Genomic DNA, 27,839 nt, shown 5'->3' on the forward strand with positions numbered 1-27,839 from the left:
CAAACCTAGACAGAGGTGCTGAGCTGTGGCTCTGCACTGGGAGCGTCCCCAGAACTGCGTCCGCACTGGGGGAGAGTGACGGGTGAGAGGTCACCCCCTTGCACACATAGACCCCCCCACCCCAGCCAGGGAGCGGTAAGGCAAGGCCACGCTGGGCAGCTTCAATGTGATTTAACTGTGGACTAATCCCCCATTAACGAGTCATTACCAGGGTGTCACCGAGAAAACGTTTCCTGTAATCACAGACTGTCAGCCCAGAATAACAGAGAGACACATTAAAACATCAGCCGTGAGATATAAATCGTTATTCTATTATCTTTTATGGCAAAATGATGAAATAATGGCCACTCACAGCTGACAGGTGGTGGGACCAACAGAGAATTATGTTTCTGTTTCCGAGACTCAAGAACTGTTTTTGAACGGCCGGCCGCAGCGTCGGTTTGTCACCATCTCACCTGTCCTATCGATACCTGGGTACGTCCGTGTTAGCAACACCGCCCGCTTTTCCTTTCGGCAGCGAAACAGATGCTCCGATGCAAAGCCACGGAGGTCCCCCACTCGGAGGTCACCCTGACACTGCTCTGCCTGGAGCAGTAGCACCAGCTGTTCAGCAGGCCCAAGTTCGAATTTAGGGCCGCGGCCCTTCCCTGCCATCTGCCCCCGAAGACGATGATTTGAGACCGGAAACGACGACAGCAGACCCCGCTGCTGTCTGTCCCCAAAGACCCCACCTTCAACCAGGAGCGTCGGCCGCCGGGAGCACAGCATGCCGACCGTGACCCGAGGCCTGAAGGGTGTTACCCTGTCACTACTGACCGTGAAGGGCGCGTGCTCTTTTCCAAACGTCATTTATGGAGCCTTCGGTGTGGGGAGAGCACCGTGCTGAAGAATCTCTAAGGAACCTGAAGACATGACCCCACCCCCAAGTTCAGAGCTCAAAGGTAAGGCCAGCCTCGGCAGGGATAAAACACAAACCCAGTGCAGAACCCACCAGAAGCCTGTGGAAGTAAAAAGGCTCCCAGGGGTGAGAGCACAAGGCAGCCGTGGAGCTTCTCAGAAAGAACACAACAGGCCCCAGGGTCACCTGTGCCGAGCCCCGGTCAGCAAACAAGGCCACGCCTGACCTAGTGCGGTCTCCACTTCTCGGGCACGTAACCTTTAACCCAGCAATCTGGGACTCCCTGGTCGGTGCTCGTGACACAGACCGCCTGGTTGACCCCTGCCTTCCCCCCACAGGAAGGGGGCCTCGCCCGAGAACAATGTTCTCTCTGCAGAAACGACTTTTTCCCACCCTGTTCTATGAAAGCCCTGCACTCTGTCCAGCTCCCCGGAGCTCCTTTCTATTTGCCGGATGGGATGCCGCCTCATTCATGAGTCGTGAATACAGCAAATTAGATTGTCAAATTTACACAGCTGATTTTTGGTTTTTGGGGTTTGTTGGTGTTTTTTTTTTAGCTTAGTCATTTATTTTGAGAGAGAGAGAGAGAACACTCAAGCAGGCGAGGGGCAGAGAGAGGGAGAGAGAATCCCAAGCAGCCTCCACACCATCAGCATAGAGCCAACACAGAGCTCAGACTCACAATCCACGAGATGGTGACCCGAGCAGAAATCCAGAGTCGGACGCTTAACCAACTGAGCCCCCACGGCCCCTGATTTTTGTTTTCTAACAAGCTTTAATCCTCTGGTCGCCTTGCAGGGACCGTCCCCAGGAGGGCAAAGTGGGGCCAGCCCGGCTCACCCGGTACCGAGGTGCCATTCCCACCTTGCGGCACGCGATTGGACTCCGCCAGCACTCCCGCCAGCACTCAGCTGAGCCAAAGCTGCAAATAAGCCCTTCAGTGTAAGGATGTCTAATTAACACCACGCGGCAGGCTGCGAGAGGAAAATCCTGTGCGTCAACGAAAACCGCGTGATTAAAAGTTTGAGTCAAGCCCATCAAATTACCTGCAAGAGAAGAACTCTCGGGACTGAAGAGGGGGGCTCTCGTTCACTCCAGTCACATCCCCACTCATCTACACTTGACAGGATTCCTCCCTGATGGGGTAAACAGGTTAATAAATCATGGAAATGCTCCTGTCTTAACGCCTTCATCTTCCAAAACACGGACACCATTTTGCCCAGGGGCCAGGTCCTCATTTCTCACCCACATGACAGAACTGAAATGGGGCGTCTGATGACGCGCCGTGATGGAGAGGCCACGGCCACGTGTCCCCAACTGCACTGCCACTCGACCTGCTCGCTTCAGTCGCTAGCGGAAGGCTGGGCGGCAAGGCCAGGGAAGAGAGGAACAGAGATCGCAAGTGTCTTCGAGCAATTCTTTTCCAACAAGCCTTTAACAGAGAATCTTCAGGAAGGCAGATGGCTTACCAACACTTCCTGCGGCCTCCCACTTGAGGCTCAGATGGTTTCCTGTGCACTTCCCACCATGAGCCCGAGTGCCCCAAACCCGGGGACTCTGTGACACAAAACTCTCCTCTGGGAAACGCAAAGTCTCCAGCTCCAAAGTCAGAGGCTTCTGTGCACCCAGGGCAGAGCCCGCCATCACCCACAGCACACAACACGCAACAGGGCCAGCCCCAGGGGTCAGCCCGCCCAGGCTGAGAGACCCTGCTCTAGAGGGATAACGTAAGCGTCAACCCCGGCCGGCGTGGGGACACACGGTCTTCTCCATCGTGGTCTGTGCGGCTCCTGGACAGGGCCTGGCACCAAGTGTGTATGGAGGAGTGCCCACTGCTCACCGGGTGCGTGCTCGAGAACGTATTTGGTACCCCCGCAGCCTTACGAGATGCACACCGTTCTCTCTCAGGCACACACGAGGGAATTCGGAGCCAAGAGTCTAGGTGCCTGGCCCGAAGCCCCCCAGGACTAAGTGAGAGCCTGCACCCGCCTTATACCACCCCCACGCCCAGGGCCAGAGTGTCCACTTTTTAATTTTTTTTAACATTTATTCATTTTTGAAAGACAGAGAGAGACAGAGCACGAGCAGGGGAGGGGCAGAGAGAGAGGGAGACATAGGATCCGAAGCAGCTCCAGGCTCCGAGTTGTCAGCACAGAGCCCGACGCGGGGCTCGAACTCACAGACCGGGAGATCGTGACCTGAGCTGAAGCTGAACACTTCAGGCACCCCTAGAGTGTCCACTTTTAAAGAGGAAATCACATGGCTGTCACCGCCTGACGAATAAGACCATGTGAGAGTGGATTCTCGTGGCACTGGCATGGTAGCAGAGGCTACCCCACTAGCTGAACCTCGAGCTCAGGCCGCTGGTGTACCTACCCCTGTAGCAACACCAGGGGCTGAGGGGAGCCCTGGAGGCAGCCAGCCCGGTCTGTGTGGTGGCGGTCCTGTCTGGTCACTCCCATAAAACACAAGGAGGAGGAGAGACACCTGGGTGGCTCAGTCAGTTAAGCGTCCGACCCTTGATCTCGGCTCAGGTCGTGATCTCATGGTTCACGGGATCGAGCCCCGCATCAGGCTCTGTGCTGACAGTGTGGCACCTGCTTGGGATTCTCTCCCTCTCACTCTCCCTGCAGCTCTCCAGCTCTCTCTCGAAATAAATAACTTAAAAAATATACGAGGAGAAGGAAACAGGACGCTGTCACTGAAAGCCTGCATGTGCTTTGTTAGGGGGAGAGTTTAAAGGAGAACGACATACGTCTCAGAAGGAAAATGCAGAAACCGCACGGTACTCTGGCTTCCCAGATTATTTTTCAGAAGATACTTTTTGAGAGGTGGAACAAATTATTAACCATCTCAGCGGAAGTGAAAGGCGATTCCTCTGCACCAGGAGGGTCTCAAAGGACAACACAGAACTCTGGTCTCTGAGCTAAGAGGCTCCGCCAGGCAGCGCCCGGGTGGCCGAGCCTGAGGTCAGGAGGCTGAGCCTCAGCGGGGGAGGCAGGCAAGCCTGAGGGGGGAGGCTGAGCCTCAGCGGGGGGAGGCAGGCAAGCCTGAGGGGGGAGGCTGAGCCTCAGCGGGGGGGAGGGGGGGGCAGGCAAGCCGGAGGGGGGAGGCTGAGCCTGAGGAATTCATCACCCAAGAAATACCAGCTCAGGTTCAAGGCAAGACTTCTTTCTTCAATGTCTTTCTCCAAGACGTTATTTGCCAAGCAATAAAGTCGGGACCCATATGACACTGACAACTCAGTAAAAACCCTGAGCACACGGGCTTCGCTCATTAATCCACATTTAGACTGGACGGCCATGGTGATTCCAAGGATAGGGGCCTGCTGCTGGCGGCCTGCCCACCTCCAATCAGATCTCCCCACACCACTGCCGACCGGTAAAACCAGAAAACACAAGCAATTAATAAAACCAGAAAAAGATCTTCGCCAAATTCCGAATCCCCTCTAAAAAGGGCAAGTTGTACTTATTTCCAGAGGTGCGTGGGCAGAAGGTGCAGAGCCTCCTGTCTGTGGGTGCCACCACGGGAGTGCTCCACATTTCCACGGCTCGCGTGCATGGAAACACGTATATGCGCACACATGCACACACACACACTCCACACAGGGTATTCTTTCCTTAACTGACTCGAAAGGAGCTGATTTTCCCGTATTCTGATCATCAGAATCAGGGAGGAAGTGCTGGGCTGGGAGGACTGTGCTCAAGGGTGCAGCAGGCCGGCCGGTTCCTGGGGCGCCACTGGCCTCTGCTGCTCGCCTTGGGCATAGCAGCTGGACAGCAGCCGCTTCCTGAGCAACTCCTCTGGCATCACTGGCCCCCAAAAACCCTCTGCTCACCCACTGGCCCTGCTGCACGCTCCACTCCAGCAACTGCAAGACTGGAGGGCGCAGAATTTTCCAGAAACTTTAAACACTGTGTCCTCACTAACGCACCGTCCCCCGCAGCATGGCCGACTCAGCAGGAGACAAACAGCAAGGGAGGCTGAGCAGACGTGGAGGGCCCAGGACCGGGTGACATCTGACACATCCCGCGGCCGGTGTGGCAGCAGAGGCCTCTGGGGGAAGCAGTGCTGAGCCTGGACAGGTCCAGCAGGAGCAGGGCAGTTCCGGAGGCTGTTTTCTACGGTGTGGCCAGTTCCGTAGGCCACCATTGCCGAGCCGCTCTGGGCAGAGCGTGGCCTGGGGGACGTGACCCCGCCGCTACAGGGAAGTCCCACCACTCAGCACTGGTCAGGGACAGGGGTGCCAAGGGGAGGACATGGGAGAGGGACTCGTTCCCAACCCACGACTGCAAAGCACTCAGGCGCTGATTTCAGGGCTCACCTCCACCCAGTGACACGAGGGGCCTGGGAGCGGGCACTCCCGGCCTCCTGACCTGCTGATGACTCTGTAAGGAGGGACATATAACACCATCCTCTGGAGGAGGGCTGGGGGGACGGAATCACAGAATGTGCTGTGAGCCAAGGCCCGGCCCACAGCCCAACCCACGGTGAACTCCCACGTCCACCATTCCTCATTCACGTCCACACCTCCATCATTCGCTGTGGTCACGTCACAAACCAGGCTTCTGTGGGCCTGACCGGACACACGACAAAGAGAAATCCGAGCAGCCTGGCCCTCGAAGGCCACCCCCGAAGGCAGCGGAGGCTGAGCCCGGCCAGGTGATCCACGACCCCAGGGCCACGCTGCTCCTGGCGAACCTCTTCCAGCCGTGTCAGGGGCGAGAAGGCCATTCATCACCCATGCTGACACAGCCCTGTAAGGAGTTGTCCACAGACCCACACGTGGCTCACATACGATGCAGCCAGCCAGACTCTTCAGTAGCATTTGCATAGGCTGTGTGACAACCTGAATATCAGACACACCTTTCGTCCCCAGGACACATGCTTTCCCAAGGCCTCATTTAACCTTCCTGACCTCTGGGGGCATGAGCGCCCTCCTACCCTGGGAAGGCAGGGCTCCAGCGGATGGATCCGCGCCCCGACCACAGCCCGAACCCTGGGTGGCAGCCAAATGCAGGGAGCGGCGTGCTCAGCCGGCCCCCCGCAGCTTCACGACTGAGCCGGGACGGTCCCCAGCAGCAAAGGGGCACTCGGGCTGCGGTCACATGCGGTGACGCCTCCAAGGACGGCTATGGTCACTGCCAGCTTCACCATTCACTGCACTACGGCTACAGCACCAGGCTCCCCTGAGCCCCGCTCGACACCCGAGAAGGATCAAGTCAACAGGGCACCAGCCCTCTCCACACCTGTGACGTCCCCACAGGAGCCCAATCAAGCAGACGGGCCGCGTCGGGAAGCTGGTGCGTGTGTGACCCTGCTCTGCCTGCAGCGTCGGCTTCAACGTTCACTCAGGGGAGCCCCTCCTTCTTCCCCTCCCCGCAGAGGTCTCCCCGTCCCCCCGGGACAGCAGCATACTGGCCTCCTTTGGAAGCTCACCGCAACTTACAATGACTCTGTTACCTGCTTCTGTGCGTCACCCCCCTTCTGCGCGGTGAGCGCCGTGACCGTGCCGTCCACCCTCACCCCCGGCACCTGGCCCAAGGCCCGAATACATGCTTGTATTGGGGGCAGCCGGACAAAGCCAGAAACCACCGGCCCGCGGGGCAGGGGCCAATCACGTTATCAGCAGTGCCAACACAAGCACCCAGTGTGGACACAGAAGGCGTGGGTCCCAGTCCAGGCTCTGCCCCCTGCCACCTGGGTAAGTCGCCTTCCCTCCTGCTAAGTCTCAAACACCCGTCTTGAAGACAAAGAAAGAAACCAAACTGAAAGAAGAAGGGGGACAAGGAGGGTGAGAGAAAACGGGGGAGTCAGTGAGACCGATAATCTCCTAACTTCTCTCCACGAACTCCAGGGTTCCTTGAAGGTGACAAGACCCGCGAGTGTCCCCCGCCCCACTCCTTGGACCAGAGCCACACGCTCTCGTCTGCCCGGGACACGTGGCTCCCGCACAGGTTGGGTCTGGAAATGGAGTGCCCCAGGGCTAAGACCAGCTTTGTGGCCGCCGCGTGCCTCCGGTCTGAGATGCACAGGGCGTGTGCTTGGCCCCAGAGCAGCCCCGCCCACCGCCAAGGCCCACCTCATCGAAGACGATCCTGGACGGCTGCCTGGAGGGCTGCTCCACGGGCCTCACGGCGGTCTTCCACGTCCTCCCGAAAAAGTGTCGGTAGGTGACATCAAAGAGGGACACGCGCAGACAGCAGCCCACCTCCGAGAGCACCTCTAGCACTCCCTGCAAGACAGAAGGTGCCGGCCCTGAAGGCTTCCCAATGCCACGAGCCATGCCACACGTGCTGACCGGCCAGCCTGGGAGAACTGGGGCACTCAGAATCCACCGGTTTTAGGGGTCAATATCCTCTGGGGGAACTGCCTCTCCCGTGGCTAGTGCTCTTGGGGTGTTGGGGGGGGGGTTATGCGTCAAAGGGCTTGGCCCTCCCCTGGCCAATCCAAGCACTAAAGTCCCAAGGTACAGACAACACGGGCAAAAGACTCACCCAGTGCCAATGAGACACAAGAGGCCACGGCTGAAGAGACACAGGCACCTGACACCACATGGGCCCGAGAGAGAACAAGCCCAGGTTATGGCACTTGAGACCCTAGATCAAGCCACACCTGAAGTTTGTCCTAACTATGGATTTGTCTGTTGTGTGAGCTTTCTCTAACTTAAGCTGTTTTGAATGGGGCTGTCCTTATTATTTGCAAACAAATGAGTCCTTCTTGATATAATCACAAACTCTAAATCCTCAACTTGTCAGAATTATTCTGGGGTGGTATTAGCAAAGGAGAAGCAAATCTTTGAGGACTGAGAAGTCATGGCTGCCAACACAGACGAAAACACCCAGGGACTGTAAACACAAGCCATCTTCCCAGAGCCACACAACCTACAGTGAGGCTCTCCTTCGTGCTCTTATCGTCTGCCCTGGAACCAAGAAATGGTTTTCATTCATTCATTCATTCACTCATTCATTCATCAAACATTCATTAAGCATCTACTCTACGCATCTACTCTGTGCCAGGCACTGTTCCAGGCACTAGTGAGACAACAGGGAACAGGGCTCATGTAAAGAACAGTAAGAGTGAGGGAGACGGTGGGTGTGCATTTTAACAGGATGGCCAGGGGAGGTCAGGAAAGATGATGTGTGAGCTGAGAACTAAGGGGAGGGGAGACACCAGGCAGAAGGAGCAGCAAACCAAAGGCCCTGGGGCAGAGGAGAGCCGGGGTTCTCAGCGACCCTGGAGAGCCTGCACCAACCATACTCAACTGTGTTAACTAGTTTTTCTGACACTGTGTTCTTGGTGCTCTGGCACCTGGGGCCTCACCACAGGAGACTGACCGCCCCCCCCCCCCCCCCCCCCGGCCAGGACCAGCTAACTCCTACACAGAGTAAATGACTTGCCTTCCAGAACGTCTCTGATATGCTAACCGGCCAATCCAGAGTCCAGACTCCCACCTGGTCCCCTATCTGGCTCCTAGCCTCCAGGAGGCCGCTGAAATGATTCACACCCGCCAATCCTAAACCTGGTCAAGTGCTCACCCTGCCTTGTGCCTTCCCTCCCATGAAAGCCAAGGTGAAGATTCTTGGCTATGGTCTCCCCAGCTGCTCCGCCTCCTTTCAGACCCCATGACACCCTGGTGCCACCCCGCATGGCCCTATGTGGCCTGGCATACCCCGCCTCTTAGGAACAGTAATAAACTGTCTTCTCAATGTTGCCCTCACCCCACATAGGTTTGTTTTTTTTTTTTTAAGTTTACTTGAGAGAGAGAGCACGCGAGCATGCAAAAGCAAGAATGGGGGAGGGACAGAGAGATCCCAAGCAGGCTCCACACTGTCAGCACAGAGCCCAACATGGGGCTCGATCCCACATGACCTGAACCAAAATCAAGAGGTAGATGCTCAACCGACTGAGCCACCCAGGCACCTCTCATGACATGGGTTTTAAAACTAAGCCCCCCATGGGGCGCCTGGGTGGCTGAGTCAGTTAAGTGTCTGACTTCAGCTCAGGTCATGATCTCTCAGTCTGTGTGTTCGAGCCCCACATTGGGCTCTGTGCTGACAGCTTGGAGCCTGGAGCCTGCTTCGGATTGTGTCTCCCTCTCTCTCTGCCCCTCCCCCACTCATGCTCTGTCTCTCAATAATAAATAAATGTTAAAAAAAATTTTTTTTTAATTTTTTTTTAACGTTTTTTTTTATTTTTGAGACAGAGAGAGACAGAGCATGAACGGGGGAGGGTCAGAGAGAGGGAGACACAGAATCTGAAACAGGCTCCAGGCTCTGAGCTGTCAGCGCAGAGCCCGACGCGGGGCTCGAACTCACGGACCGTGAGATCATGACCTGAGCTGAAGTCGGCCGATTAACCAACTGAGCCACCCAGGTGCCCCCCAAATTTTTTTTTTTAAATAATGATATACCACCTCTAACCTCTCAGGTTAGCAACAATCAAAAACTTTGACAACTTCTGCCACAGGATGGGGAAAATAGGTATTCTTGTACAATTTTCATGGGCATATAAAATGTTACCATCTCCATGGAGGGCATCTGGCAATACTGAAAATCTGATCAGATGCACCCTTTGCTCTAGCAACTCAGCTAGAATTTGTCCTCTGGATACCCTTAGACAAACCCATAGAAATATGTGTATAAGAATATTCCCTGAGGCGCCTGGGGGGCTCAGTCAGTTAAGCATCGACTTCAGCTCAGGTCATGAACTTGCAGTTCATGGGTTTGAGACCCGTGTAGGGCTCTGTGCAGACAGCTGGGAGCCTGGAGCCTGCTTCGGATTCTGTGTCTCCCTCTCTCTCTGCCCCTCCCCTGCTCAAGCTCTCTATCTCTCTCTCTCAAAAATAAACAAACATTTAATAATAAATAAATAAATAAATAAATAAATAAATAAATAAATAAATAAAACAAGGTCCCCCTGTGTAACTGCAGCAACCGTGAGGGAAGAGGGAGGGGCCGGATGTGTCATTTAACTCAGTGGGGGTCCTCACAATGTACAGTGTATCAAACCCCCCACTGGGCACCTTAAATAGCTCACAATTATTTTGTCAATTTCATCTCCCTCCAGCCAGCACCAGGAGCTCAGCGAGGATGGGCTGGATGCGGATGTGAGGGACAGAACCACAGAACAGGTTAAGGATGGGGTGGCCAGCTGCCTCACGGCGCCCAGGCTTCTCCTGGGTCTAGTGCTCATGAGTCCCACGTCCCACGTCCCTAGTCCCTAGTCCCTAGCAAAGGATGATGGCAGTGTTTTCTGTCCCTGGAAGCTGGGAGCGAGGAAGCAGGAAGACAGCAAAGAGGTAGGGAGGAGGCAGCCAAGCCTGGTTTCAATCACGGAGTTGTGGGGACCTCCCCACTCCCCAGGCCTCCACACACCTCTCTCAGCATGGCCCCTGTCTCTCTAGCCACATCCCCTTCCCTCCTCCTATTCCCCCCAGCTACCTCTTCTCAGGAACCTCATTCCCGTGCCTTCCCTGACCTCCACCATCTAGACCCCTGCCGGTCCTCTGACCTTGCTTTCCCTTTCCCTGGGGTTCATCCAGTTCTCTGCTGCCCCCAACCAAGCATGAGCTCTGGGAGGATAAGGGCCCAGAGTATCCTCCCGGATACTCTTCCCTGCCCCATCCTTAGGGCCTAGAACGAGACCTTGCCCCATACTCAGTGCACTTGTCCCCAGGGGCCTGATCCTAAGCTTCCCCTCACTGCTGATGCTGCCCAGGGTGCCACCAGCAGCCTCTTAACCCTCCTTCTCTTCCCCATTCGTCTTCTCCCCTTCCCTCCTCCTCTCGCTCCTCCCCCCACCCCCTCCCTCCTCCTCCTTTCCCCTCCTCCCTCCTCCCCTATTCCCTGTTCTCCCTCCTCCCCGCCACTCCTCTCCCTCCCCTCCTGCCCCTTCCCCTCCTCCTCCCTCCCCCTCCCTCTTCCCAATCCTTCCCCCTCCTCTTCTTCCTCCCCATCTTCCTCCCCTCTCCCCTTTCTCTCCCCCCCTCCTCCTCTCTCTCCCTCCTCTTCCTCCCGTTCTCAGAGATGTAAGCACCAGCCACAACCTGCTAATTCCCAAACCTTTCCTGCTGACCTAGCCCTCTTCCCAGAACCCAGACCCTAACCACCCTTCCACCTCTATGTGACTCCGTACCCATTTCTAATCAGGTAGGTTTCTAAACAGTCTCTGCTGGTGTGTGAAGACAGAATGTGGGATGGTCATCTGTGTCCCCCACGCAGCTGCAAATATACAATGGTGCCCAAGAAACATCAAACTGAATTGGAATAGCCAAAGCAAAAAAGAACAATCAACGTTCATGGTAAAGTTAAACTCAATGGAAAAGGTAAGTGGGACAGCAAGAAAGACATACTAAAATTATTAAGAAAGTATCCTGAGTTCAAAAATACATTAATATTTTTAGCCAACACCTTTCACAGGGAAGTTTGCTGTCATCTAAAGCTGTCAATTCCCAAAATAACTCAAATCGTATAAACTTTGTAAGACTATGCTTTTTACGTTTGTTTCCTACTTGGTCTTCTTTTATTTATTTATTTATTTATTTTTTATGTTTAAGGAGGCTTCACGTCCAGCATAGAGCCCAACACAGGGCTTGAACTCACAGCCCCAAGATCAAGACCTGAGCTGAGATCAAGTTGGATGCTTAGCCACCCAGGCACCCCAGTCTTCTTTCAGGTGCTGTCTTTTCACTGATTTCTTGTATGTACAGCCGACCCTTGAACAACACAGATTTGAACCGTACAGGTCCACCTACACGTTTTTTTTGTTTTATAAACACATTATAGGACTGTAGATGTGTTTTCTCTTCCTTGTGATTTTCTTAATGGCATTTTCTCTCCACTAGCTGACTTTACTGTAAGAACACAGTACATAACACATATAGCATATAAAATACGTATTAATCAATTGTTTACATTATTGGGAAGGCTTCTGGTCAACAGCAGGCTATTAGTAATTAGGTTTTGGAGGAGTCAAAAGTTATATGCAGATTTTTGATTTTGAGGGGGTCAGCACCCCAACCCGCATACTGTTCAAGAGTCAACTGTAAAAGCTGTAAAACGTTCGGTTCCTGTGTTAAACCCCATCTGATTGTAAGGTACTAACTAGATCCTATGTCCCAATATTTTAAGGTTTTTTGTGTTAATATTCATGAGGGACGTTAGTCTGTACTTGCGATATCCTCGCCTGATTTAGTTATCAGTTATGGGGGCTCAAAAAAAAAAAAAAAACCAACACTGGAAAGCATCCTCTCTTCTCTTTTCTGATAGAGTTTGTTCTAGAATTCATATTATTGCTTCTTTTAATATTTTATAAAATCCAACAGTGAAGTCATTTAAGTCTGGAGTTTTCTTTGGAGGAAGATGTTTGCTTATGAATTGTTTCTTTAATGGATATAGGACTATTTAGATTTTCTATTTCCTCAGGGCATCTGGGTGGCTCAGTAAGTTGAGTGTCCAACTTCAGCTCAGGTCATGATCTCACAGTTCGTGGGTTTGAACCCCATGTCAGGCTCTGTGCTGACAGCTCAGAGCCTCGAGCCTGCTTTGGATTCTGTGTCTCCCTCATTCTCTCTGCCCCTCCCTCGCTCATACTCTGTCTCTGTCTCAAAAATAATTTTTTTTTAATAGATCTTCTATTTCCTCTAGTGTAACTTTTGGTAAATTGTGCTTTTCAAGAAATTTCTCCATCTCAACTAAGTCATCAAATTTCTTGGCACACAAGTTATTCATAATATCTCTTGATTATCTTTTTTAATTTTTTAACATTTATTCATTTTTTTGAGAGACAGAGACAGAGTGAGCAGGGGAAGGGCAGAGAGAGGGAAACACAGAATCCGAAGCAGGCTCCAGACTCTGAGCTGTCAGCACAGAGCCCAACGCGGGGCTCCAACTCACGAATGTGAAATCATGACCTGAGCCGAAGTCGAAAGCTTAACCGGCTGAGCCAGCCAGGTGCCTCTCCCTTGACTATCATTTCAACGTCTGTAAGATATACTGTAATACTCCCTTCCTTCCTAATATTGGTAATCTGTGTTTTCTCTCTCTTTGCTCATGACCAGACTTATAGGAGTTTGTCAATTCTATTAAGCTTTTCAAAGAACCAACTTCTAACTTTGCTGATTTTCTCTACTATTTGCCTTTTTAATTTATTGATTTCTGCTAAATAAACAGAAATCTACCATTTCCTTCTTCTATTTTCTTCAGGTTTAACTTCTTCTTATGTAGATTCTGATGGAGGAAAGAGATCATTGATTTCATACCTTTCTTCTCCTCTAACATAGTCATATAAAGCTATAAATTTCCTTCAAAGGACTCAAATAGTTGCACCTCATAAATTTTGGTATGTTCTTCCATTCCTCACTTCAAAATATTTTCTAATTTCCCCATGATTTCTTCTTTGACTCATGGGTTAGTTGGTAGTGTGTTAATTTTCTGCTTTTTGAGGATTTTCTAGATATCTCGTTGCTCATTTCTAATTTAATACCATACTAGTCAGTTGACGTATGTATACTCTATAAATTTCAATCATTTTAAATCCATGGAGACTTATTTTTATGTCCCAGCATATGGCCTATCTCAGTGAAGTTTCCACACTTGAGAAAAACGCATATTCTATTTGTTGGCTGTAGTGTTTTAGAGATAACAGACAGGTCTACGTGGTTGGTGGTGTTTAGATCTTCCAAATCATTATGGGGCGTTTTTTGGTTTTTGGTTTTTAAATTTTTTTATGTTTATTTATTTTTGAGACAGAGAGATAGAGTGCAAGCAGGGGAGGGGCAGAGACAGACAGGGAGACACAGAATCCAAGGCAGGTTCCAGGCTCCAAGCTGTCAGCACAGAGCCCGCCACGGGGCTCGAACTCACAAATGGTGAGATCATGACCTGCACTGAAGTCAGACGCTTAACGGACTGAGCCACCCAGGTGCCCCTGTTTTGGTTTTTGGTTTATTTGCTCTATCAGTTAGTGAGAGAGGAGAGTTAAAAGTCTCCAGTGGTGACAGCGAATCTGAACAGTGCTCCCTTTAGTTCTACACAATTTTGCTTCACGTGTTTGGAAGCTGTCTTACCGGGTACCGTGCACAGAAGAGCTAGCACGGTTGGCCCAACTGTGTGCTCTGAAAGGTGGGTCCACGAGGCTGGCCCTTGGCTGGAGGCTGGGGGTTCCCCTCACTCTACCGATCACTTCGTACTTTGCCTAAGCTGTACAAAGTGGTTTATGCTGAACACCTGCTTTCCTGCTGAGAGTCTATGATCTGGGAACCCGCTAGGCAGAAGATGCCCACCTGACCAGTCCCCAAAACGTCCGGAGCCTCTAACAAGCTTCCTTGGCTGGGAACGTTTCACACGTGTTGTCATTACTGTTGTTGGAAGAACTGAATGCACCCTGTGGGGCTCCACTGGCAGAGCACCCCTGAAGCATGTGCCTGCCCCACAATTCCCCCCACATGCCTCTCCCATGGCTGATCCTGCTCCGTATCCTCTCGCTGTAGTAAATCTTTCCTGGGAGACGGACCACGTGCCGAGCCATGGGAGTCCTCCCAATGAATCACTGAACCTAAGGGTGGTGTTACAGGCCCCAAGAGAGGCACATACACATTTAGGACTGTCCTATCTTCTTGACTGCCATCATCATAATGAAATGCCCCTCTAGGGGAGCCTGGGTGGCTCAGCTGAGCTTCTGACCCTTGATTTCAGCTCAGGTCACCATCTCACAGTTCATCAGTTCAAGCCCCGCATCTGGCCCTGTTCTGACAGTGCAGAGCCTGCGTGGGAATCTCTCTCTCTCTTTCTCTCTCTCTCTCTCTCTCTCTCACAAAATAGACAGAAGGATAGAAGGGAAGGGAAGGGAAGGGAAGGGAAGGGAAGGGAAGGAAGGAAGGAAGGAAGGAAGGAAGGAAGGAAGGAAGGAAGGAATGCCCCTTTATCTCTGGTAATACTCCTCACCTTGAAATTGACTTTATCTGACGTCAGTACAACACAAAGATTTCTTACAGGGTTTACATGGCCTATCTTTTCTCCATCCTCTTACCGTCACACATACAGTTCACGTCTTTCTGTTTAAAGCACGTTTTTTTTTTTATAAACAGCCTATAACTGGGTCTTAAACAATAACTTCTGACACGTGACTCTGAATCAGGAATCCCACTTATAGGACTCATTGTACAGACACATGTGTACATGAAAAAAAAACACGTAAATGAAGTTATTCCTTGTAGCTGTATCTGTGACAGCAAACAACTGAAAAAAACTCTACGTGTTCATCAATAAGGGTCTGAATAAATAAACGCAGAATCATCCAAAGAAATACTATGTTGTCATAAGAGAGAATGAAATTCTTCACGTGATGACATGAACATCTGTAAGACCTTGCTAAGAATATTTTTAAAGCATAAAATACAAGTGTATTTATTTGTTGCATTTGCTTACAATTTCTGGAAAGCTATACCAAAAAACAGGTCGTGCCGGCTGTGTCCAGGGAGGGACACTGGGGCCTTAGGGACTCTGTGGAACGATACACTTTGCTGGCGTACCCTAGTGAATTCTGAACAACGGTAATCACCTTTTCAAAAATAAATACAAATAAACGAAACAAAATGGGACAATGAATAAAATCTCCTTCGTAAAACTCCTAGGAGAGAGACAGTGCCATCACTGACTCGTGTGCTCCTATGAGGCAGAGCCCCCTGGCTGTCTGCCCCGCCAGCCGCCTAGAGCCGGGCGTCCCTCACAACCGGCTCCGCTGGTCTCCGACCACCTCCTCTTCTGACGGCCCCGGCTTCCGGACAAAGCAGGCCGGTACAGGAGGGTGCTGGGCGGTACAGCTGGGGGAACAGCAGCTACCGCGGGGCCAACGCGAAGGCCGCACACAGCAGGCGCTGGACCAGAGGGCTTGGAGCCGGGGGGGTGTGGGCGCCTTCGCGGCAGTGAGCTCTTACAGACCCAGCTCCCCAACGACTTGGACATGGAGCATCGTCCTATCAGCTCTAGGACCACCTGCAGAGGACACGGCCTATGCCAGGCCAAACCCTACAAAAAGTCACATGCTCACACTGGTAGGTCTGTATCCTTCCCACGCACCCCACTGGGCCTCACTGGAAGCCTCCAATGACGTGACTGTCCCGCGGGCAGCGCAGAAGCACCAGCTTCTCCCCAGGTTCCCTGCCCCGGAAGGACACGGACGCCTGCAGAGCCACGGAGCAAGGTCCCGAGTGTGCAGACGGCCGTGGTACGTCCAGGCACACGGCTTCTGCCAGGATGCCCGGAGCTCTGCCCCGGCAGCTCTAAGTGCCAGGCTGCAAGCAGGCGGTGTTGAATCGTGCACGAGCCCACCTCCTGCAAATATGCTGGCTCAAGGGACCCAAGAAAAATCAGATTACCGGAGTTTTAAAACTGCTCCACTGTGGGCAGAAGAAACCTTCACCCGGTGTCAAAAGTGCTGACCGAGTCGCTGAATCAGGTATTCTCTTTGCTGATGGGCCACTTTGCCTCCAAATACTGCCAAAGCCCGAGGTAATGGGTACAGTGGTAAGACTCAGATAAATAAGTGAAAATCAATATCCTCTCAGCTGGAACAGTAACGACATGCAGTTGACAACAAATAGCAAATTTCTTTACCTGCTTAATTAGCGGCCCATCAAGCCACTTCAGGACGCACTGAAACGCAGTCGATTCCTTCATAGGCTGGCGTGCTCTCTGCGGGTGGGGAGGGACCAGCACGTTTTGGTCAAAAACCCTGAGCCAGTCTTTCATTCTGCCAGTCTGAGGATGACTCGGGCCTCTAGGATTACCTGCGTGATTTGTGTTCAAATAAATAAAGGAGTTTTAAGGGCCACGGTGCTCAGAGCAATTCTGAAAGTCTCCTACCTCCCACCACACCACACCATCCCCGAAACCCACCCTCCGCCACTCCTCCCTCCGAACCCCATGCTGCTTTCCCCGGGGTCGACGTGCCCCCGTCTCGCTCCGGATAGCCTCTCCGTCCTGGCTGTCCTGACCCAACTACAGCATGACTAGGCTGGCCTCAGCCAGGGACCGGTATAGAGACAGGCACATGCAGGGCTGCTTTGTACAGTTGCGGAGGTTGAGTACTACACAAGAGTGCCAGGCCTTGGGGACTAGGGCCGTCTTGGAAGGGACTAGGAGGCATGACCCAGTCAGAGCCAACGACATGCAAATCTCACAGCTTCTGCTGCTCCTATTGAGAGAAGGAAATACTCTTTTCTGCAGCCCTTAAAGCAGAGAGGTCATCAGTGTGAAGCTGTCAGGGGCCACCACGGGAGCAGCTTCCGTGAGACACACGTGGAAAAAGCAAGCAGAGCAAAAGGACCAGTGGGTCTAGGTGTCATGGTAAGAGACCCTAAAGCCACCCAGGACAGCTCAGCTACATGGGCAGTCCCTTGTTGCCAAAGCCGATTTGGGACAGGTTTTGAGTGCTAAGAGCTTCTTGGGGACCTGGCTCATCGAGGATGTCATCCGCCTTCCGGGCAGACAGGGATCTGAACCTTCTCTAGAACTGTCAACCTTGCAGCTGACACACAATCTTGGCTTTGATAAGAGGCTGAATCCCGTACACTCAAATGACAAGCAAGATAGGGCAGTGATCTGGTCTCCTAAGACAGCGGTTCTCTAAATGTGGTCCCCAGACGCTGCGGTTCCCCGGGGTTGTCAAGGGCTCCACAAGGTCAAAAATATTTCCACAATATTCAGATGTCATGGGCCTTTTTCTCTGTATGGACAATTTGTGCTGATGAAGCCACAGCAACAGTGGGCGAAGCTGCCGGGGCCTCAGGGCGCCCCAAGGCAACGGCACCAAACCCTTCGGGCTGCTGGGTGTTCTTCACCACTCACAGCAGAAGACACAGAAGCTTCACTTAAGAACGTCTTTGGTTGGGGGGCCTGGGGGACTCAGTCGGTTGAGCGGCCGGCCGACTTCGGCTCAGGTCATGATCTCGCAGTTTGCGAGTTTGAGCCCCACATAGGGCTCTGTGCTGACTGCTCGGAGCCTGGAACCTGCTTCGGATTCTGTGTCTCCCTCTCTCTCTCTGCCCCTCCCCGCTCACGCTCTGTCTCTCTCTGTCTCAGAAATAAAAATGTTAAAAAAATAAAAATTTTTTTAAATGTCTTTGGTAAAGCTGTGAAAACCACCACTTCTTGGCCCTTGAGTACACACATTTCTAATATTTTGTGATGATGTGGCAAATCCACAAAAAAGCCCTTCTGCTACAAAATGCAGGGTGATGGTTGGCTCGGGGTCAGCTGGGCATGATCTGTGCACTGTGCGGGGGACCAGCTGCTTCTGTCACTCAGCAGCACCGTTTTTACTAAAAGACCAGCTCAGAGACAAACGTGCTCGTTTGAACTTGGGCACCTTGCAGACAGACAGACGTGAACAAAATGAGTCTGTCACTTCGAGGAAAACTTGTAAGAATTGAGCTTTCAGGCAAAAATCAGAATCGGGGAAATCGGTATCCTCCCCCGGGAACCTGACAGCTTCCAGCTCCTTGAAGGTTTTCCTGAGATGGATGGTGACGGTAAGGAAAGGGATCTTTTGAAATTGTAGAATTAAATCTGCGCTGTTTAGAAGAGGAGCCTACCTTAGAACCAGTATTCTCCTAGCGTGCAGGGCCTAACGATATAAAAGCCTGCATGTGTAAAAGACCCACCCAAAGTGCAGGACACATCAAAGGACTGTAAGTACCAGAGTATGACAAGTTCACTGGCAGAGTGTCAAACTCTACTTGGCAACAAACGTTCAAGAAACTACTGCTTTTTGGTGAAGCACCAGAGGAGAACATCCCTAATTTTTACCCAAACACTCCTCCCTTCTGAGTGAGGCCAAGTTTCTTTCAACGACTGCGACCAAAACAACATAGCTCAACAGGTTCAAAACAGAAATCTGTATGAGACCCAGCTGCCTACTAAGCCAGACGTTAAAAAAAACTTACGAAAACGCAAAACCACCCCTCTTCCTGCTAATTTTTTTGTTCTGGGAAACAGTTGGCTTTCATAAAAAAAATACACTTCAGGCTAACAAGTAACAGGTCTATCGCTATCTTTAAATGAACAATAACATTGTTGACATTTCTCAGTTTTCATTCCTAACATGGTAAATCCTGGTAGATGTTAAGCTCCTTGGAGTCCTCAACGATTTTGTAAAGCATGAAGGGCTGTTCTAGCGGGACGAGGGCTTTTGTGCAGCATGTGGGGAGCAGAGCCCAGAGCACAGATGTGACTGGCCTGAGATGCTCCCCCACACCAGAGGGCCCGGGGAACAGAGTCCTGTCCCTCCACGGGAGTGCCCCCCCCCCCCCCCAGGCAGGCATCCACACCAGCATCCAGATCTGGGCGGTTCCCGAGCGGGACAGCATGCATGCACTGGGGTCCTTGTCCTGCGTTACTTTGGTCTGCACGATACCCCGTTTTAAGGAATGACCCTCCCGACCCCATGTGTGGGAAGGCCGCCCACGATTACGGGCAGAGCGCTCTAGTGGTGCGCTCACAGATGACATGTGACCCACGGTGTGCAAACCACCGTCTCCCCTGGGACTCCAGCCACGGTTCCCTCTGGAGAGGTTGTCTCTGCTCAGAAGACAGGAGCTGCCCAAGCCAGCCGGGAGCCCCAGGGGCCACCTGCTGCTCCAGGGAGAGCCCGAGGTCGAGGCCAGCCCAGGGGAGACTGGTGGAGATGGGGGTGGGGAGGACCCAGACCTCCAGGTGGAGACAGGCTGACGGAAGGCAGCCCCACTCCCACCGGAGCTGAGTTGCCAGGAAAAGCCCTTGAAGGCTTTCTGTGCTAAAGAATTGCCCCCAAAGCTGTCCCTGTCCTAATCCCCAGAACCTGAGAAATGTGTGACTTCACATGGCAAGAGGGACTTTGGGGGCATGATTAATTAAGCTAAGGACCTTCAGGTGAGGAAAGTGCCCTGGACTCCATAGGCGGGCCTGGTGGGGGACCCAGGAGGGAGAGAGGGAAGTTCAGGTGACCACAAAGCAAAACAGATCCTCCCCCACACAGCCCTGCCCACACCTCGACTTCGGCCCAGTGAGACAGACCGTGGACTTCCGACCTCCAGAACTGAAAGAGAAGAACTCTGTGTCATCCTGAGCCACCCAGCACGTGGTACCATTACAAAAGCCACAGGACACACAGGTGCGCTTCTGAGCAGTGGAGGCTTGACACCCAGCAGGAGGGCCACCTGCCCAAGAGACCTTCTGGGAGGCTCCCAGGGCCAGCTGCTGGGCTTCCCACGGGCACGGCTGCCACCTGCCCTGTACTGGCCAGCCACCTGCATAAAGGGATCTATTTTCCCGTGTCCTTGGTACCTGGCTCATCATCAGAACTCAAAAAATTTTCATAAAATCTAATTGAAGTCTCAATAAAGTTGACTCCCATTTTTTTTTTTTTTTAGGGAAAACGTCTTCCCGTGCACTTGTTATAAAACTGGGACATTGGGGCGCCTGGGTGGCTCAGTCGGTTAAGTGTCTGACTTCGGCTCAGGTCATGATATCACGATCCGTGAGTTCGAGCCCTGCGTTGGGCTCTGTGCTGACAGCTCAGAGCCTGGAGCCTGTTTCAGATTCTGTGTCTCCCTCTCTCTCTGACCCTCCCCCATTCATACTCTGTCTCTCTCTGTCTCAAAAATAATAAATAAACGTTAAAAAAAATTTTTTTAAAAAACCAGGACATTAATTCATACCGAGCGAGCACCACGACAGCCTGAAGCTCGCCATGTAGCGCCGTGTAGAGGCCATTCAGGCCTCTGAATGGGGCCTCTGCACGCTGCCTATAGTGTCTGCCCAGCTCTGGGGCCGTGCCCCTCTTGCAGGCCACTGAAGACCCTGCCCACTGGGCCCAGATTCCTGCCCGGGTACCTCCTTCCCCTCCTGCCGGGGACCACACTTGGCCGGCAGGTGCTGAAGAACACTCCAGTTTTGGTCCACCTGGCAGGGAACGCGCATCCACGGGAGTGCCCCCGGCACAGCAGGACCCACACCGGGCAGAAAGGCATCTGCTCTGAAGGGAACAGCCACCCAACCAAAACAGTGAGCTGGGCAGGTGGAGGTAGACAGCGACAGTCCGAGCGGGCGGTGGAGGGAGAGAGGACACCGGAGACACAGGCTCCTGGGGGTGGAGACCAGGCAGGCACAGAACTCTCCCCTTCCTCCCAACCCCCACAGAACAGCTGCCACCTGACCCTCCCCCACTCCACCACCCCTCTGCCTTTGCTACAGTCCCTCATAGATACCATGACCTCTCTGCTCCCCTCAACACACATACACAAGGCCCCTAGAAAACCCACACACATCCTTAGAAGTCAGATCCGATGCCACTTCCGCAGGGTGGGCACCCCCAGCCCCCTCCAGTGGCTCCCCCACAAGGGAGCCTGTCACAGAAGTCACCAGGCTCCCTGAGGCTCCCCATCTCTCTTGTCCTGCAAGACTGAGCTCAGTGAGGTCAGGGCTAGGTCCTCAGTGAAAATCTTTCCAATGATGAAGTATAATTAAATTGTGCCATGCAGGAATCAAGGCGGCTACAGAGGAAAGACAGAAGGACCTCTGGGGTTGGAGGAAACAATAAAGAGAAAACATCGAGGGCTCCGTGCTTCGAGCCTAGGGAAAGGGCTCTCTGGGGGAAAAACCATACAAGAAAACGCACCAGTTTTCACGAGTTCCCACAGTGAGCTGGGCCCTCTCAAGCTTTTCCACGTGTGTTATTCCAGCAACTGTGTAAATATCACTGACGAGGACAGTGAGACTCAGGTTAAAGGGCCAGGCCAAAGTCACACAGCTGGTCGTACATGACCATTACAATCGAAGCCAATGAGACACCAGCCGAGGACCCAGGCTTACCCCCACTGCCCTCAGGCTTCAGGGAAGTCTCCTGCCCTCCCTGCATCTGTCTCCCACCTGTAAGATGAGAGGGCTGGGAGGTTTCCTAGAGGGCTCTGCTTCTGCTCACCTATTCCGTTCCAGTGCATGCAATGGTGAAGACCCGCCAAGTGCCCTGTTGTTAAGAATCTAAAAATCCGGGGCACCTGGGTGGCTCAGTCAGTTGAGCATCTGATTCTTGATTTCAGCTCAGGTCATGATCTCGCAGTTCGTGAGTTTGAACCCCATGTCCAGGCACTGACAGCATGGAGCCTGCTTGGGAGTCTCTCTCTGCCCCTCCCCCACTCTGTCTCTGTCTCTGTCTCTCTCTCTCTCAAAAATAAACTTAAAAAAAAAAAAGAATCTAAAAATCCAGTGGGAGCAAGAGTGAACAGCACACAGAAGATGAGGCTAATCAAGTCTCTGTTTTTGTTGGGGAGAGGGGGTTGAGGGGACAGAAAGAAAAGGGGGCTTGGGTGCTAAACAGGGTAAGCTGGGACAGAGTTTCCCAATGGTTTACCAGAGAAAGACGGGCAGGAGCCACGAGGTGCTGTGCAGGCTGAGGGAAGCTTCTTTCCAAGAAGTGAACAAGATTTGGGGTGCCTGAGACCAAAAAGCTTTGGGAAGGTTTTCTGGGAGCAAGTGAGGTCTAGTTAAGCGCTGCCTTGAATTTGCTCATTCAAGCAATCTTCTTTGCATACCTACCACGCGCCAGGGCCTGGAGACACCGCCCTGAAGGTAGCAGACCAGCTCCCTGCCCTCACGGGATGGATCTGGTGTGAAGCAGAAAGACAGGAGATAAGTTAGCACACAACGAAGACAGGGTGTGATCTATGAAAATGACAGAGGTGGTGAGGGTGCAGCGAGCTGGGATGGAGACTGGGTTGGAAGTGGAGCCGGCTGTCCAGAATCACAGGACACACGCAACACGGAGACCCAACCGCTCTGAGAACGCAGCGGTCTTCTACGGAGACAGGCGGTGGAGACATGTGCACAGGCGGGGCCTCTGACTCATTAGGAGCGCTTAGGAGAGCAAGCATGCGGGAGGGGCCCAGGTGGTCAGCTCTTAAGTCGGTCAGGAAGTCAGCGACACGGACAGCGGAAGGGAAGGCAGGACCAGCAGGGCAGACAGAACCTCCTGCAAGAGCCAGAGTCTCGTAATCTCCGCTGGGCGGCGGCTCTGGGATGCACCAGCAGGGGATGAGGGCCCGACCCGGGAACAAACACCCTGCAGGAGTACCCCACTGCTGTCCGGCCGGGGAAGGGCAGCGGGACGCCGAGTGCAGTGGGCCTACGTTCATCAGGGTCTCAGCAAAGCCCAGGTCGTCCGTACCGCGCTTTCGTCTTAAGCCGAGCGGCTGCTGACGGACGCCAGGGCCAAGGGCAGAGGGCGCGCAGGGTGAGCCCCAAGGAGCCCCACTGGAACCCCGGGCCGCACCAAGGGTCAAGACAGGGGGCGGGATGCCACTGACGCGGGCTCCCTGTCCCCGCGGAGGGACGCGCGGAGCACCCCTAGCCCGGGCCCCAGCCCGCTCCGCCGCCCGCAGCGCCCCGGGCCCCGTCCAACCTCCCCCGCGGCGCCAGCCAGCGTGGTTCCGCCCGCCGCGGACTGCGTTACCTAGGAGACGGGCCCGCCGCCCGCCGCGGCCGTGCCCGGCGCGCCGAGGCCCAAGCTGTTGAGGAAGTGCCCCCACGACCGACCCAGAGCCCCGCCGGTGCCCTCGGGAGCCCGCCGGAGCCGCAGACCTAGAGGACAGAGGACCGGCAGAGGGTCGCCCGGTCCGCCACCACCGCGGGAGTAGCCTCGGCAGGCGGCGCGCCGCGCGCTCGCGCCCGGAGCCCGCCCCGCGTCAGCGTTGCTGGCAGGCCCGAGGGGCCAATCAGAGCCCCAGTCCAGGAGCTCCGCTCCCGTAGCGCCAGCCAATCGGCGCAGCCGCGGGCCCGTCCTGATTTGCATGGCCGACGACCCCTTCAGCCAATTGGAATATGACTGACGTGAAGGCCAACCAATGAGAAGACAGTAGAGGCGTGGCCCAGGGCGTCCCACGAGGTGAGGATGCTGCAGGCGGAACCTGGCCGAGCGAGCGGGATTCGGGGGCGCTAAAGTCGCCGGGGCAGGGCGGGAAGGAAGATCCGGAGCGGGGCACAGGATTCGGAGCTGGAGCCCCCAGGTGAGTGCAGGGGGACCCCGGCGGGCCGCGCTGGCCACCGCCGTGCGCCGGGAGAGCAGCGGCGGGCACCCGCGAGGCCCGCGCTGATTCTCCATCTCCTCTTCCACAGCGCGTCCCCGCGCCCGCCTCCGTCCTCACCTCCTCTCCAGCCGGCTCACCTCCTTCTCCATCATCTCCCTTCCCCCATCCCGCCCGACCTTTCAGCTCCCATCCCCGACCCCTGCCCCAAACTTCATCCCTCCCCTCGTCCGGGTGCCCTCCTCCCCACCTCTGCCCCCTCCCCTTCCTGCAGCCTCGCCTCCCCCTGCCCCCAGCCTTCCTTCCCATCCCTTCCCGCGGCCTCTGCGCAGCCCCATCCGAGCGCGCCTGGCCACGGACCTCCCCATCTCTTCTCCTTATTGCTTCTGAAGGCTCATCCTGCCTCTCTCTCCCGATCCTTGTTACCATCCTCCCATCCAATCTGCTCCCAGCCCCTACATCTCTCTCGGTGGGCGCTCTCCCCCCACCTTGCAGGTCCCCAGGTCCTTGGCACTTCCTTCCTGCACCAGTTCCTCGGGCTACCTACACACCCAACCCCACCCCACCCCACTCCACCCCGTGCCTAAGCCCCTTCCCCATCTTCAGCTTCTCTTCTTTCCCTACCTCCCTACCTGCTGCTGCTCCCGCAGGATGCAGAGACCCAGAAGCTGCACCGTTTCGTGCTGCGGTAGCAGCAGCCAGAGTACCTGCCCACCTTGCCACCCTCCCACCCAGTCACACCCTGGCTCCGCTCCTCCTGGCGCTTATCCTGGGGGATCCCGTGGGGGGACTGCGCTTCACCTAGAGCATCCTGGGGGGCTCCAGGTGGGAAGCCCCTTAGCACCCTTTCCTGCCTTCCTCCCTGGCCACCATCTCCCTCCCCACCCCACCCCCACTTTCCTGTTCAGCCTCACTTTGTGATTCAGCATTTTCGGGGTTGGTAACTTTCTTTGCCTCCTGGCCTGACAGAACTCGACTGCGGGGCTAAAGGCTGGGGGTCTTGACCCTGCAGTTAGTTACAAGGGCCACCTTAGGAAAGAGACCCGAGCTGCCTGGTGGGGACATGGGTGGGGAGCAGGGGACCCGCCAGTGGGGGCTGCCTTCTCTCCCCTTCATTTGTCTGTCCTGTGTTGAACCGCATCCAAGGGGAGATGACATAAGTAATAGCTCTTGGGGAAATGGGCTATTAGCATTTATGGAAATTAATACATCCACATCCGAGGAGTGAGAACACCAAGTTCAGGCCACAGCTGTCCCAGGGTCTGTCGTTTCGGGGTTTCTTCTTTCTCTGCAACTTCTCCTCCCCCTCAAAAATGCCATCCCCCTTCCAGTGCCAAGAGCAAGCTCCCACTCTGCTAACACATTGCAGGGTTGGGGGACCTGCGTGTGGAGAGTCCCATCTGCCCTCCTGGTTGTTGCTTGGAAAAGCATCCACCTGCAGAGCCAGGCTTATGTGCAGTTCCTGGGCTCCTGCCCATGTGCTGTCTCAGTGAGGGGCCCAGAGGGCATTGGCTCCCCAGGTTGCGTCCATGGGAACACTCCAGATCCACACCCAGCCTCAGTGGCAGTGATGGTGTTTGGGCTGCAGCTCCTTCCTGCCTGGAAAGCAACCCCGGGGGAGGCCTCCCGTATACAACTGAGGTTCAGCTGTTGTGTTTCTCTCTCCCCTGCCAGTTGCCAGACTCTGTAGACACTCCTCGGCAACCCCCCCCCACAGGACTGAGCCAGGCCGTGGGGGATGGGAGGGGGGTTATGAAAAATGTGAAACCCAGGTCTTGTGCTCAAAACCCTTTGGGTCTGAATGTGGAGCCTGGTTGGGAAGAATTGGGCACAAAAGTGATTGCACACCACAGGTGTGGCGAAACGGGATACCACTTCCTGCCTTGCGGGGGTCCCAGCCGGCCGTGCGCTCTGGGAGCCTGAGGGACGAGTGAGCTCTGTGGACGGGGACAGCCTGAGAGGCTGGCTTTCTTTGCCAACGATCTCCAAATGATTCAGGAGGAAGTGAGTGGCACAAGTTTTGATTTGGCAGTTTCCGGTAGGGGCTCAGAGGCGGCGGGGGGGGGGGGGGTGCTCCTCCAGACTTTCTGTTAGTTGGTGCTGGGTCCAAGGCAACCGGACACCTCAGAGTGGCGAAGGAAGGCCTCCTCTTTGTTGGAACCTGTGTCACGCGTTTCGTTTCCAGGGACTCCGGCTGAAAGCAGCACGTGTTTAGTCCTTGATGACATTCTCAGTGACCTTCATGTCACCAAAGGTCCCAGAGAAGAGTGATCTCCTGGAGTCCCTGAATAACAGGGCAGGGCAGTGGCAGCTGCAGGTGGCACTTGGGGAAGACCATCTCTGAAGGTGTGGGGGGCCAGAAACACCGGGCCTCCCTCCATCCCCTCTCCCAGCAGCCAGGGGGGTCTCACCTCGTAGAGGCGAAAGGTCTTGGCCATCTTCCCCCCTAAGGGAGTCCACGGAAGCCCAGAGGCAGAGACTTCTCCAAGGTCACTGAGGGCAGGGGTGGATCCAGACCCTTCACACCCCACTAATGGAGGCCCAGGTCGTCTTCCACTCTCCCAATCGGAAGAAGCCAGCACCCTGTGATGTGCCCAACCATTGGATTCAGCTGCCCTTTGGTTAGGCCACTCTGAGATGTTGCTGACATGTATAGAGGAAACCAGTGCCCTGGGGTGTGTCTGAGTCACTGGGGAGCTGTTGTGGGGGGCGGGGGAGAATGTCATCAACCACAGAGAATTCTAGTGATACCATCCTGCTTGGCCTGGCAGGTCCCCAGAGCCAGGGCGCCATGGTTCCAAAGAGGTCATCAAAGAGCAGGCAAGGGGCCAAGGCACCTGGCAAGATGAAAAGAGAGAAGAGTCTTAGGTCATCCTGGGCCTGCACTTTGGACCTTGCTCTGTGACAGATCTTTGTAAATCACCCTACAAGGTGGGCTGGTTAGCCAGGATGGGGAAACTGAGGCACAGAAGGGTGGAAAGACTGACCCAGCCTCCTAACTCCTAAGGAAACCTTGATTCTGTTCCTGCTGTGCCAAGACTCTGAGACAGGTACCACCCCTCCCCCTTCCCACCAAGCTCCGGAAATGCCGGAAATCCCCGCCCCCCCCCCGCCCCCGAGCTCACACACACAGATGGGTCTCAGATCCACAGCAGGGTCAGGGTTCAATCCCAGCTCCCAAGGGACATGGAAACCCACCCTTTTCACGAAGGGGAGCCTAACACACTCTGCCCTCCATTCACTCCTGGTCCTGCCTTTCTCTGGAGCACTCTGTGAACAGAGGTGGTCCTTGGCCAACCTCTCTTGGCTCAGCCACTTCAGGGGAGGAAGAGGGAACAGGGCCTCCCCAGGAGAGAGAGCACCCCTGGGACCAGATGGTGACCCACCTGGTCATACTGTCTCTGTGGGGTAGCTTGAGGCTTCCATTCAGCCTGCCCTTGGCAGGTAGGAGAGTCTCCCTGCCGGGTGGGCGTGAACAGCTGCCGTGTCTTCTTACACTTTACCACTTCCTGTGGGGCTCAGCTGAGAGCTGGCCTTCCTCTCCCTGTATCCCCAGGATGAGCTCTGGGCCCAGTGCCCCCCAGCCATGAGGGTGCCCCACAGCCACACCCAGCTTTCTAACTCATAGCCCCACAGGATGTGGTCTCAGGAGGCTCTCCCTGCTCTGCCAAATCATCGCCACGTACTTAACCCTGGAGACCTTGGCATGCGTGTGGGCTTGCGTGTGTCCCTCGTAGCACAGCCAGTCCCCCAACACCTGTCTTGCCCACATCCCTGGCCCCTGCCTCCCTTGCCCTCCCCCTTGCAGCCAGCCTGCTTCTCTCTCACCCCAGCACACAGACACCTGCAGAGTTGGCTCTCGATGTTGTGCGGGGCACAGAT

General features: G+C 54.4%; 2 protein-coding genes across 14 annotated transcripts in view; one reads left to right on the forward strand and one right to left on the reverse strand.

The window, feature by feature from the left end:
- The window catches only part of NPHP4 (nephrocystin 4), a 109,731-nt gene extending 86,131 nt beyond the window's left edge, over window positions 1-23,600 (reverse strand). For 2 of the 12 annotated variants that reach the window (XM_045034997.1, XM_045034996.1), the window contains exons 1-4: window positions 22,470-22,541; window positions 16,516-16,688; window positions 6,981-7,133; window positions 1,945-2,034 (exon numbers count right to left, since the gene is read on the reverse strand). In XM_045034997.1, the coding sequence (XP_044890932.1) occupies window positions 1,945-2,034; window positions 6,981-7,133; window positions 16,516-16,650 (378 nt within the window). In that variant the 5' untranslated portion in view covers window positions 16,651-16,688; window positions 22,470-22,541. Of the gene's footprint in view, window positions 1-1,944; window positions 2,035-6,980; window positions 7,134-16,515; window positions 16,689-22,469; window positions 22,542-23,101; window positions 23,308-23,386 lie in introns of those variants that run through there. The other 10 variants (XM_019836058.3, XM_019836057.3, XM_045034998.1 and 7 more) reach the window with 9 other exon arrangements.
- A 72-nt stretch (window positions 23,601-23,672) lies between these two features.
- Window positions 23,673-27,839, forward strand: part of KCNAB2 (potassium voltage-gated channel subfamily A regulatory beta subunit 2) — an 84,742-nt gene continuing 80,575 nt past the window's right edge. Inside the window, exon 1 of one of the 2 annotated variants that reach the window (XM_045035004.1) lies at window positions 23,673-23,818. The gene's annotated coding sequence lies outside the window, so the exon portion shown is untranslated. Of the gene's footprint in view, window positions 23,940-27,839 lie in introns of both variants that reach the window. The other variant, XM_019836067.3, reaches the window with a different exon arrangement.

This window comes from Felis catus, chromosome C1, assembly GCF_018350175.1.
Source record: "Felis catus isolate Fca126 chromosome C1, F.catus_Fca126_mat1.0, whole genome shotgun sequence".
NCBI classification, from domain to species: Eukaryota; Metazoa; Chordata; class Mammalia; order Carnivora; family Felidae; genus Felis; species Felis catus.